The following is a 12,432-nucleotide window of genomic DNA, read 5'->3' as shown; positions in this document are numbered from 1 at the left end:
TTCTGGTCATAACCAGCCAGCTAGCCAGCTTAACGTACAATCGCTCAAACATTATCATACATGCGCGAGTATCAAGACTCTATACAGTAAATGGCTAAACTCTATTCCCGACGCCAGTTCTTACCGCTGGCTAACTATTAGACCCGATTGGGACTTTCTACTACTACTATGGATGCTTGATTTGGGGCTATGTTTGGGTTAGAGCGTATGTTTATTAGGAAGAAGAGAAACAGATAACGCCGGTTCTAGCCTGGTAATGGTACATTGCAAGAGAAACGGAGACGGAAATGGGAGGTCTGGTGGGGAGCTACAATGGTGGGAACGAGATGAGGACAGAGGCGGGGACGAGGGGGCGAAACAGAGACTGAAACGGATCTACGGAGGCCATTGCGCTCTCCCGCAACACTAATTCCCAGAGATCTACACACCTAACCAAGCATCAGCATCCTATTCAAAAACCCCAAAACCCAAAAAAATTAAAAAAAAAAAAAAAAAAAAAGAGCGAAGAAACATACCTATTTTCCCTTCCTCCCCTTCCTCCTCTTCCTCTTCTCCGCCCCACCACCACTCACACCCGCCCCACTCGCCGAACCTGACGCTTCTTCATCACTCCCCCTCTTCACCCCATGGCTCCTAAAGCTCTCCAGAATGCGGGTAATCTGCTCCTCATTCTCCTTTTCCTTCTCTTTCTTCTCCACAGCCTCCTTCTCCTCCCTTTCCTTCGCCTCCTCCTCCTCAACCTCCCTCCTCTCCATCCGTCTCGACACCTCCTCAAACTTCGCCCTCGCCCTCTCCCTCTCCTCCTTCTCTCCTGCCCCTTCTCCCTCCGCCGTATTCCCCGCCAGCCCCGCCTTCACGAACCGGCCCACGGCCTCTTTATCCACGGCCGGCCTACGCTTCGGCGCCTCTTGCGCGGCATTGATCTTGGCGACGTACTGGCGCACGCGCGCGAGCTCTGTCATGACGGGGTGGGTCTTGGCGTCAACGCCATTGAGGCGCAGGTAGGTGAAGAGGAGGGACTCGAGCGTGTAGGCGGTCAGCACGGAGAGGCGGGCTTGGTCAGCGATGGGGAGTGTGGCGGTGAGGGAGGGGAGGCCGGGGGTGGTGAGGAGGGGGGTGAGCGTGGTGGTGAGGTCGTCGAGTTGTTCATCGAGGAGGGAGAGGTGCGTTAGGGGGGAGGTGGGTGAGGGGGGCATTTTTGCAGTGGTTGTGGGGGCGTGTGGTGAATGTGTGAGTGGTGGTGGTGGTTTTGTGAGAGGTGTGGATATTTTTTGATGATGCTCGGGTAAGACTTGGCGGTGGTGATCAGAGTGAGTGAGGCTCCGCTGCATATTGATTAGGGTCTGGGTTAATTCTCTATTCTCCAATGCGTATAAACCGCAGAAATGCAATAATCAGGCCCACAGCAAGTATCACGATAATCTACTACATGCAACTCTCCAGCCACACCCAAACGCCCACCCGCCACCCCGTCGTTGGCCCTCGGCGTAAACAGCCCCAGCAATCATTGATACCCAGGGTTAGGGCTTCTACAGAACCCGTCACTCACTTTTTCTCTCATTCACGTGCACGCATAACTCACCAGCTAGTGAGTTATATGGACGTCAATCACCGTTTCGACATGTTGCCGGCCAGCGATTCCTAACTAGCACCGCCCTGCCCTGCGCTTGCATTCTTCCTCCCCCGGCTTCTTTCTGATGGATGGAGGGAGCATTTGAATTGATTGATTGATACCCAGATATCCCCACCGCCGCTGCAGACTATGGTGCTGCGATTGCCAAAGTATCTTATCCGGGGAAGAGGCGCGATACCAATAAGGATACCGATACCGACACTGACACCGGCTATGTCGCGATACCTGACCACCGCAAAAGAACAGAGCCCGCCACACGAACCGCAGCCTGGTGGGGTTGAGGAGGAAGCACAGACGGTGGCGGGAGATGAAGAACTCACATACTACTCGCCGCCCGCGCGACCCTACACCTCCGCGCATCCTCCACCACCCCCGCCACCCGCCTACACACACATCGACCCCCGCTCCCGCATCCATATCCTCGGCACTGGCAACATCGGCTCCATCCTTGCCCACTCCCTGCGCACCCTCGCATCCCCGCCGCCCGTCACCCTCCTCCTGCAGAACTACACCTCCCTCAGCAACTTCACCCGCGCCGGCTCCCTCATCCGCCTCTACCGCCCGCACACAGAACCCACCTCCGCAACGGGCTTCAACACAGAGGTCGTAACCCCACCCACTGGCCAGGCAGAAACAGTAATCCACAACCTCATCATCACTACAAAAGCCCACCAGACCGCCGCAGCACTACAGCCACTGTCCAACCGCCTCACATCCGAGTCTACCGTCCTCGTCCTCCAGAATGGGATGGGCATCATCGATGAGCTGAAGGATACGGTTTTCCCGGACCCGGCCACGCGCCCGTGTTTCGTGGCGGGGATTACGACACATGGTGCATACCCCAAGGGCCCATTCACAGTCATCCAGAAGGGCATTGGTTCAATACAGCTGGGCTACGTCCCCTCCGACGCCGAAGTCCTTGCCTCCCAGGCCGGCAGCAGGATATCGTGGTTTGCACCAGCAGCGGCGCCAACACCACCACCGTTGGAGGACCTGACGAGTACGACGGAGTATCTGATCTCGACGCTTCTGGAGTGCCCGTTGCTGTGTGCGGAGCATGTGCCGCTACACGAGCTGCTATCGATGCAGGCCGAGAAGCTGGCCGTGAACGCCGTCATAAATCCTCTTACTGTGATGTACGACTGCCGGAACGGGGAGCTACTGGAGAACTTCCATATTACGCTTACGATGCGGCTGCTGCTGCAGGAGGTGAGTGCAGTGTTGTGTGCGCTGCCGGAACTTGCTGGTGTGGCTGGTAGGGAGACCAGGTTTGCGGCGGAGAGGCTGTATGATGTTGTTGTAAGGGTGGCGAGGGCAACGGGGGAGAATTGGAGTAGTATGGTGCAGGATGTGAGGGGCGGGAAGCAGACAGAGGTGGATTATATTAATGGGTGGGTGGTGAGAAGGGCGAGGGAGCTGGGAGTGGCGTATACGGTGAATGCGTTGATGTGTGCGGTAGTGAAGGGGAGGGGGAAGATTATACAGGGGAGGGAGAAGAGAGCACTGCCGTTTGTGGAGTAGCTGGTGGTTTCCTCTCTCTCTGTGTACTAGATGTATAGTAGGGGCGTTCTTCTTCTTTTTTCTTTCCTGCTTGTTCGTATATAGACTCCCGCTCCTCTTTCTCGGCGTACGCGTTGAGGGGGGAATTATGTGTGCTTCCAGCTCCGGTGATCAATAATTGAAATGTATGTACTTGCAGCGCACTGTGTGCTGCGCAGTAGCTTCCAAATATTGGCATAGTCCATGTCTAATCTTCTGGCGGGAGGTAACTAATAGGAACTGCGATGATAGTTAGCTAGCTCCGATTGCAAAAAAAGATCATTAGCACTATGCGTGTGGTGATGCATGTTTTGATCATTGGCCCTAGGCATGTCTGTCATAAGCCGGACTACTTACAGTTCAAGTGTGGGAAGAGTCAATATGTAGAATGGTTGTATGGCGAAGGAGGATGAAAGCACATCTACTTATACATAGAAAGATGACACGTCTAGTTTAGCTAGATTGTTGATACCGTTGCTAAGACAACCTTACATCAAGGCCTTGGGAGGATGAAGGAAAAGGACACTTTCTGACTTTCTGACGTGGCTTATCACTCATTAACTCTGGCAGACAGAGATGGCGAAAGGCAACTCATCAGCTAACAGAGAGACATGTATGATAGGCTCAGTGTCGGTATTTGTAGACTCGATATAGCTGGTTATGTGATGAAAGGTAGGAAAGATGAAGACAGCTGGACAGGAAAGGAGCTGATTTTGAAGACTTTACCACACGCTCATGTGAGCCCTCTTTCGATTTACTCCCCACACTCGCCCCTGACTGAGCTAATGACCGATAGTTCAACATTATGTAGCTGGCTACGCGTATGCTAGTATAGTCGTGGATTAATCGAGCAGGGGATTACACAATTGGTAGATTAAACGTCATTAAAGTCTCTGATCCTCGAAAAGTCACCTACCTAATATGAATAGGGAATGATGCATATATCACTTGAGCTCTATAGCGGAGGCTTGATCGAAGCAGTGGCATATCGCTAGCTTATCGGCACGGAATAGATGGATATGGCGTTTGATACAAGCATGTTCTCGATACATTCCTGTCTCTATATAAGGACATACTCTGGATCGTAGCAGGGTGCTGGTACCTTTATAGAGAGAGCGTCTACCTTTTATGTTCAGGGTGATGAGCTGTGAAGCCCAATAAGGCCTAGGAATTCATTCCCTTATGGCCATGGGAAATTCGACTATATTAAATATAAACACTCTACAAAAGTGTTCCGAATAAAGTAAGTTGGGTTCTTATATCTATAAATACCTTAAAGTCCACAGATCGATCAATTGATCAATTGAGCTATTAATGGTATTCTCTCATCGTATTGCCAGAGCTAGAGGGTTGTCTATATTAGATAAAAGACTCCAGCTCCAAATTCCGGTAACCTGATTGGCGCCGATCCTCCCGTCAACCAATCATACAAGTAGAATTTGGAGCCAGCTCTGTCTGTGCAAAGGGCCTAATATTATGGTGGCTTCGGATCACTAGCTATTAGGAGCAGGTATCTCGTTACTACCCTATAACTAACACTTTTGAAGGATGTTACAATTGGGGCTGCGCTGTACTTTCGCGCTGTATCATAGCCCATAGACAACTCACTCCATCTAAATCTCATTATCCAGTCGCGCATGGTTGGATGTTAACTTTCAATGCGAATGGGGTGTCAATGATACATAGTCCACATTTACGGCGCATCCATGACCAGCCTTTACCGTGGCTGTTAAACCAGTTTCTATTCACGGACTAGCGTATCTGGACCCTGCAGGCGTTTACTACATTCAATGGACGGACTGTGGGGTGATTTAGATTTCTAGATATTACTTGTTCCTTCTATCATTTCCATCTCTCAAGCATGTTTGGTCATTAATTGATTCCCTGTTTTGGGTCATTCCCTGACCCTAAGAGCTGAACTTAATATGTTTATAGGTAGGTTATTTTTTTTCATTTTCATTTTCATTTTCATATCGAATTGATACTTTTTTCAGATGGCATAGCCTACGGTGAATGAGTCAGTGGGCCACCGCCACTCGTCAAAATCCTTTGTATGATCGAGGCTGGGCCAGAAAAAAAACATTTCCTTTCTAGGGCTCCATCCATCTCTTCTAGGGGCATTTACCAATCCCTTCCCTTCGCCCCCGAACCTTCTAACAATTTCGGCCCCAATCACGTGGACAAGGCTTGGCGAAACGTGGGCTCAGACTATCGAACTTCCACGGGTCTTGTAAAAACTTCCGTTCCCCCCACCACCATAACCGCCATCTACCAACCTTCATTCTCCATTCTCACCTGCATCACAGATCTTCATCTTCTGTCGTTTCAAAAACACTTCCATTCACTTTTTTCACCTCCCAAAAACTAATATCACAAATGGCTCGTTCTCGTGGTGGTGCCCGTCCTGCTGCCGCCCCTGTCAGGCGTTCGGCCCCGGCTCCTCAACAAACCCGCCAGGCATCCACTGCCTCGGTCCCCGCAAAGGTTCCCCAGACCGCGCCACCTGCTGTCCAGCAGGCTCAGGCTCCGGCCCAGCAGGGCCCCGGATTGTTCGGTCAGGTCAGTATCTGAAACCCCTAGAGGAGGAAGAGATGTTGGTAATGGCGCTCCCCCGCTAACATTTCGAGATGGGAATTGTAGATGGCTTCCACTGCTGCCGGTGTCGCTGTCGGATCCACTGTCGGCCACATGCTCGGCGCTGGTATCAGCGGAATGGTGAGTTTTTTTTTCGTCCTGTCCATATATTTTTCCATCCCGCCGGATTGGACCTGCATGAAGTTGTGCTGACCAATGGCGCTATCCAGTTCGGCGGCTCATCGTCCGCTGAGGCCCCCGCTGCCGCGGCCGAGCCCGTCCAGGCCCAGTCTGCATCAAACAGCTCGTGGGGCGCGCCGTCGTGCGAGGCCGATGCGAGGAGCTTCACAAAGTGTCTTGACGAGAACCAGGGAAACATGCAGATCTGCAGCTGGTATCTGGATCAATTGGTATGTAGCTCCCATCTTCCGGGGAGCGGTGATTGGGTCGCTAATGCGTGATGGGGTGTAAACAGAAAGCTTGCCAGAGCATGGCTAGGAACTACAATCAGTAGATTATCCCCGCGCTTGGTGGTTAAGGTTAGTTTAGTGGTAGCGAAGGTATGAGGGATAGATATCATAGGGCGGAGGGAAGGAAGGGGTATGGGGGCTAGCTAGTCGGCGTTGTTCTTCTCCTTGCTTGACTTTGACTTGCTTGCCTACCTAAACTCTACTCTGTCTGTGTGTCGTCCGGGATGTGTGGTTCGAATGTTAACTAGTAGGCTTCTATTTGTACTCCGGCGCAAGAAATGGGCATTAATCTCCTCTCTCTTCTAATTGGGGGTGCTCGCTCTGTTGTAAATTTTTTTTTTGATATGATTTGTTGCTTGATATGATTTGATTTGTGCACTGTGGAGTTTTTTGATCTGAGACCACCGGCACCACCCCGCGGCCGGCAAATTGTTGGAGAGAGGGAATGGGGAATGATCACCAGTGTGACTTTTCACATCAACCCCAACCTCACTCACCCCCCCCCCCCCCCCCCCTCCTCTCTCCATTCGTTCATTCCGTCGGCCTGAGAATACGGGAAGGAAACAAACAAAAGGCCCAAAACGTCCCGAGGAGAAAGCTAGATCTAGATGTTCCGGGGAGAAATGAAAATCCCTTTGCAATTGCCTCTTTCCCTATCTTCTAATAGGGTCCAATGGCCAATCAAAAGGGCTATATACCTACTCTGCCTTTTACCTTACGTTTCCCTACACTCTTTTTTTATTTGATTTTATTCCATTTTACCCAGTGAGTGCAGTGGTGGATGTGGGATTGAATTCGATGCACTGACACGTCAGTGCAGTCGACACGGCTGGAACCCGAAAATTGTGCACTGTGATTCCATGCAAAATATAATAGTTACAACCAAGACCAAGAGTGAGCGCGGGGTGCAGCGAATCAGGGTGCGGCATTGCCATTGGGGATTTTTTTTTTTTGCCTTCCTCCACGTCAGTGGCTGGCGAGTGGGAGGAGGAAGGTTTTGGGGGATAGAGATGGATAGTGGGTTGTGTTATGTAGATAGAGTACTCAGTTTGGGGGGTGTTCTACAGCGGTTTGGTTTGTCTGAGAGATGGTGGAACGGATATGGTAAACACAGCAGCAGCAGCTAACTAGCTGTTTGCCCGTTGATATCGGCACAATGAGGTTACGGGATTCTTTTTTCTCCTCCTGCTGGCTGTTTCTTTCTCGTGGTCGGCATTCGATTGATCACGCATGGAAGAAGGCTTTATTCATTGCATATTATTTAATCGTTCAATCCGACCCTCTCCGGAGTCGCTCCGATTAAGCACGGCTTATGCGATTCCTGCAAGATATAGCATATTGGCCACGGCGACTTGGATTGTGCCTACCTACGTCCTTTATGATGATGATAATGTTGTCGAGAAAGCTAGCTACATAGCATAGCTATTGTCAAAAGAAAACTATTGATTGATTGCAAGGACAGGGCAGGTAAGGTAGAGAGGTTGATATGCACCACAGACGGAAGGAAAAACTTAAGCACAGCTAGAATTAACCCCCCCCCCCCCCTCTTTCCATCAACCAATGGATAGCGTGGGCATGTAGTTTATATTCTGCAGATATATGCCGGACTGTGAGATTTTGTTTTTTTCCCTCTTTCTTTACCCATGGGGTATGTAATGCTAGGGATAGGTAAGTTCCATGTAGGCCGGTACGTATGTGCATACATACAGTCAGCAAGCAGAGGTATGATGTAGAAGCAAGAGCAATCAATCAATCCCACCACCCCTCACGAAACAATTTGCCTTTGGGGGTGCTGTTACTTCCGATATCCTGGGAACAAAGTACCGGGTCGGCGAATTGGAAGCCAGACGTCGTCGAGTCGACGGGTTGATCGGTCGTTGTCGTCCATGACATGATGTGAACAGCAGCGCAAGCAGCACGCAGCACGCACCGAGTGATGGGCGGAGAACTTAACGAGCGAACGAACGAACAAAGCCCCCATGCAGTTGCACCAGTTACAAATGAGCACAGTCTAGGTCCGTCTCTCTGTCTGTTAGCTGTCTAGCGGTTCCTCTTCACGCCTTCGCCCCGGCCTGCGTGCTCGCGATATAGTGGAAGCGGGTAGGGTAGGGTTGGGTTGGGTTGGTTGTGGTTTTGCAGTGTGGTTGTCTGCGCTGCCATTGGCTGGCGCTGGTAAAGTGGTTTTATGTCATGACGCTTCACTTCCATAACCAGCTGGAGAGGTTGGGTTGCAAACATGAGGTTTCGCGTGTGCTGAACTACATGTATGCACGTCGAACCATGAACGAGGCTGGCGACGGGCGACCAAAGGGGCCCAGGACGGGCTTGGGCTAAAGTACAATTTAATTATCTACTGCAGGCCCTTTTTGATCCAACCCTAGCGGAAAGTTAGTTCGCTGAAGTTGATCAGAGAAGTGATGAGTGAGGATCCGGATCATCATAGAAGGCGGGGTTCTTTGAACCGGGGGGGAAAATATTATTTTGGGCGTTGTCTTTGACGTATGTATGTGGTAGAGGGTCTTTTTTTTTTTACGGAAAGAAAGAAAGACTAGAAGCAGAGAAACGCAACGGAGAAACCAAAAAAAAAAAAATTCTTGAGCAAGCAGCAGCTCTCCTGCACAGTTTCCCCGGACCCTTTGTTTCAATCAAAGGCCGGAGAGCTGGGACCGAGAATTTTTTTAACAACAGGAGGGTGGGGACAGGGACAAGACAGGGTGAAGAATAGGGCACTGATCTGACCCATAGAGTGCCAGCGTGGACTACTTATGCGCTGGCAGGAGTCTCTCCTGTGTTCCTGCTTCAAGCTTCAATTCCACATCGTCTCTTTTCGACCTCGTTCGACGGACGCAAAGAAATATTACCTACCCTCTGTTGTTGTTTCAATAAGCTTGGTCTGTTTGGGTTCCATGACAATGAGTACGGCAAGGGAGAAAACCGAAGTAGAGTCATCCGTAAGTTTGTTGCTGTTTATTTTTCCAAACCCCCGGTTCATCTCTCTGCTTTTTTGTCCAATCCGTTTTCTGTTTTTTCGAGGATGTTCGAAACAACATACCCTACAATTGCAACATGTGATTCGGGTTTCGAATTCTGGAATGTCGATTCTGAAGAAAGTGGTTGTTCGAGAACAGTCCCTGTTGGATACGGATATTGAAACAGACATTTGGGCACTTGGCATCACAGAGTAAGCTTCTTTTATTATTATTATTATTACTGTTAATCCAATTTTCCTTGTTCGTTGTTGTTGCGAGTACTGGCTTTCTATGGAGTTTCTAGAAGAAGCCCTATGCTGACCGACTGCGGGAAGGAAGTCGATCTCAGCTGAAGTCGTCGGGAATCCATACAATCCTGGAGAATTTGAAAGGTACCGTTGTGGATCCGATCGAATGGATATCAAACGCGGGGTGGAATTGTAGAGGGGTGGAGGGGGGTGGGGCGCCGGCCATCCCTCCTCCACTTTCTCACTGTTTTGCACGTCCGCTAATCAAAGATATATTTCCGAACGGGATAGGGTTCATCCCAGTACTGGCGCAGAACAACATGCATTGGACGTAGAGGTCATCGACGCCCCACGAAAGCAATTCGACTTCATCCATATCCGCTATCAGAGTACTGCTGGGATGTGTGATGGGGCCCGAATGTTTCGTCTGGCTTTCGAGTACACACCCCAAACTTTTTCGTTTCCTCTTCTTCTCCCCCTCTCCATCTCACATTCTAAGGCCTTTCCCCCACTGTGTGTTTAAACTTTAGCTCGACTGGACTTACCAAAATGCGCATTGTTGCAGACAGACCAAACCGGGCGGTTGGATAGAGGTTGTGGAGAACGGGCCAACATCGTCGTCTCGCATATGTTCTGCATCCACCACAGGCGAGAATGAAAAGGCGATAAGCGGGACCCCCAGTAACATGGTGACTGGTTCTGCATTCGGGAATTCGAATATAGCTTGTTGGATCAAACAGCAGCTTATCGATGCCGGATTCGTCGAGGTGGAGGAAAAGGTCTGGAAGGTGGCCTCGAAACCATGGCAGAGGACAATTACCGGCATTGGGAGGTTCATTGTTGCCTTTTTGAGCATGCGTTGGGTGTGGGATGACACTGGTACGATATATCAGGAAAAGGGCCCAGAAAAGCATTACGAGCCAAGGTATGTTTTTTTATTTGGTACCCTGGTTTGACCCGTTCGTGAAGACATGGTAGTGGTAGTAGTAGCAGTAGTACTAATTCTGGTTCATCATGAAGTGTATTTGTCATTGCGAGGAGACCATGATGATTGAGGTGGCAATCCCGGATTGAAAAATCTTGTGTTAAAAAAAGCATTACTTTTATGATTTCCAATTTGGAAGGGGAAACGGCTATCAGGAATGTATCAATGATCCCTTTATTCTCGTAGTAGTGCTGGCTAGAGAAAAGTACGGCTCTGGAGTACATTGGGATCCTTTTCTTTCGTTCTTCCATGTCCTTTTTTCTTTTATATCTCACTTTTGTGGGGTATCAAAGCAGTGTCTCTCTTCTAGCTTATCTCTCTCCTACACGTCGTCCTTCTACCAGGTCTTAACGAACTTTTACGAATGATTATCATGAACGGATCAATGTTTTGTTTTTCTCTCTCTTCTCTAGTTACACTTCTTTTTTCTTTCTTTCTCTCTCTCTTTCTGGGGGTTTCAAGGGTACTCATAATACATCACTATTTTATCCACAAGCTCAAAGTGTGGAGAATACCGACGTCTTAAGTTAAGGGGCCGCCGAGGCGGTCAACCGGAGACTGCCGACGCCGGCCAAGCTTCTGGACGCCCCCCGCTGCGGGGAACTCTGTGTTCCATGCACGTAAATAAGAGGCGGCTCTGCACGCTCCTTTTTTATTATTATTTTCCTTCTTCCCAAAGCTAGTGCCCTAAGACAAGTTTTACTGAGAAACCAAATCACCTGTCCACAAAAAATATATTCAGACGAAGAATGTCTCGGACAACCGAAAAGTGGGAAGCCGCAGTTCAGGCCAAGATTGACGAGGTGTTGGCCGACACTAGCACAACAAACTACGCATCGGAAATATCGTCAGCGGATAAGAACTTTGCTCTTACGATTGATCACACGCTCTTGAAGCCTGATGCTACACCGGACCAAGTCGATAAGCTTTGTGATGAGGCTGTGAAGTATAGTTTTAAAGTATTTGGCCGCCTTTCTTAGATGAGCACTCATTCGTTGTCAGTTGCTGTCACTATGTGTGCTGTGCTCTGTGTGCACTACATACTCTATTATTGTTTCTCATGTTTTCTTTTGATCTACAACATTACTCGTTTTGCTTTTCCCTAGTGCTATGGATGTTTTTATTTTATTTTTTTCCTCCTTCCTTTTTTCTCTCTCTCTCCATCATACATACCCATGTTTATTGTTTTCTTTCTTTCTTTCTTCAAAACCTTCCCTGAGGGTTGCGCCGAACTGACGTGTGGACCATCCGATCACACGGGGATGGGTGATGTTGGATTGATAGTCATGCTGCGTGAACGGAGCCAATGTCAAGCAAGTCGCAGACCGACTCAAGGATTCCAAATGCGTCCCTTGCGTGGTTGTAGGGTTCCCGCTAGGCGCCATGACTTCTCAGGCGAAAGCATGGTTAGTAGTACTGGTTTTCCGTTTGATAGACTAGTAACCTATCATATGCAATAACCAAAGAACTGACCTCCGCAGGGAAACGGAGGATGCCTGCAAGAATGGTGCAAAGGAAATCGACATGGTCATCAATATCGGCCTTCTCAAGTCCAAGCAGTACGCTGCCTACTATGACGACATTCACGCGGTGGTAAAAGCCGCGTCTAACCACGCTATTGTCAAGGTCATCATCGAAACTGTATTCTTATCAGCTGAAGAGAAGATCGCGGGATCGTTCATTGCGGCAGAGGCTGGTGCAAAGTTTGTGAAGACGTGTACGGGCTTCAGTGGAGGGGCGGCTTCGGCGGCCGATGTTAGACTCATGAAGAAGACTATTGCATATAAGCAGGGCGTTAAGGTTAAGGCATCGGCGGGTGTCAGGACGTTTGAAAAATGCTTGGAGATGCTGCAGGCTGGGGCGGAGAGGATCGGAACGTAAGTTATTCTAGATCTTTTCGGGGGATGTATGCCGTTGTGGGGTATTTTGGGGGGGGTTAGCTGACGTGTAGGTGCACAGTTCGTCTGGTACGGCGATCATGGAGAAATCGGAGGTGCAGGCGGGCACCTATTAG

At 49.6% G+C, this 12,432-nt stretch overlaps 5 protein-coding genes across 5 annotated transcripts; 4 read left to right on the top strand and 1 right to left on the bottom strand.

The window, feature by feature from the left end:
- Positions 1 to 515: 515 nt before the first annotated feature.
- Positions 516 to 1,196, bottom strand: H6S33_002489 (uncharacterized protein; the record flags this gene model as incomplete). The annotated part of the gene is made up of 1 exon (XM_044833832.1): positions 516 to 1,196. The coding sequence occupies one exon, from the start codon at positions 1,194 to 1,196 to the stop codon at positions 516 to 518; it is 681 nt and encodes a 226-aa protein (XP_044692650.1).
- Positions 1,197 to 1,762: 566 nt separating this feature from the next.
- On the top strand, positions 1,763 to 3,154 carry H6S33_002488 (uncharacterized protein; the record flags this gene model as incomplete). Its single annotated transcript, XM_044833830.1, has 1 exon — positions 1,763 to 3,154. The coding sequence occupies one exon, from the start codon at positions 1,763 to 1,765 to the stop codon at positions 3,152 to 3,154; it is 1,392 nt and encodes a 463-aa protein (XP_044692649.1).
- A 2,394-nt stretch (positions 3,155 to 5,548) lies between these two features.
- Positions 5,549 to 6,260, top strand: H6S33_002487 (uncharacterized protein; the record flags this gene model as incomplete). Its single annotated transcript, XM_044833829.1, has 4 exons — positions 5,549 to 5,731; positions 5,813 to 5,887; positions 5,977 to 6,156; positions 6,222 to 6,260. 4 exons carry the CDS (start codon positions 5,549 to 5,551, stop codon positions 6,258 to 6,260), a joined length of 477 nt encoding a protein of 158 aa, XP_044692648.1.
- Positions 6,261 to 8,981: 2,721 nt separating this feature from the next.
- H6S33_002486 (uncharacterized protein) lies at positions 8,982 to 10,481 on the top strand (the record flags this gene model as incomplete). The annotated part of the gene is made up of 6 exons (XM_044833828.1): positions 8,982 to 9,167; positions 9,345 to 9,397; positions 9,521 to 9,577; positions 9,725 to 9,871; positions 9,999 to 10,358; positions 10,454 to 10,481. 6 exons carry the CDS (start codon positions 8,982 to 8,984, stop codon positions 10,479 to 10,481), a joined length of 831 nt encoding a protein of 276 aa, XP_044692647.1.
- Positions 10,482 to 11,167: 686 nt separating this feature from the next.
- Positions 11,168 to 12,432, top strand: H6S33_002485 (uncharacterized protein; the record flags this gene model as incomplete). Its single annotated transcript, XM_044833827.1, has 4 exons — positions 11,168 to 11,377; positions 11,703 to 11,824; positions 11,900 to 12,295; positions 12,378 to 12,432. 4 exons carry the CDS (start codon positions 11,168 to 11,170, stop codon positions 12,430 to 12,432), a joined length of 783 nt encoding a protein of 260 aa, XP_044692646.1.

The sequence above is a fragment of the Morchella sextelata genome (assembly GCF_020137385.1).
Source record: "Morchella sextelata strain SCLS chromosome Unknown scls_13, whole genome shotgun sequence".
NCBI classification, from domain to species: domain Eukaryota; kingdom Fungi; phylum Ascomycota; class Pezizomycetes; order Pezizales; family Morchellaceae; genus Morchella; species Morchella sextelata.
The sequence above is the reverse complement of the archived record's forward strand: the minus strand, read 5'-3'. Positions and strand labels throughout refer to the sequence as shown.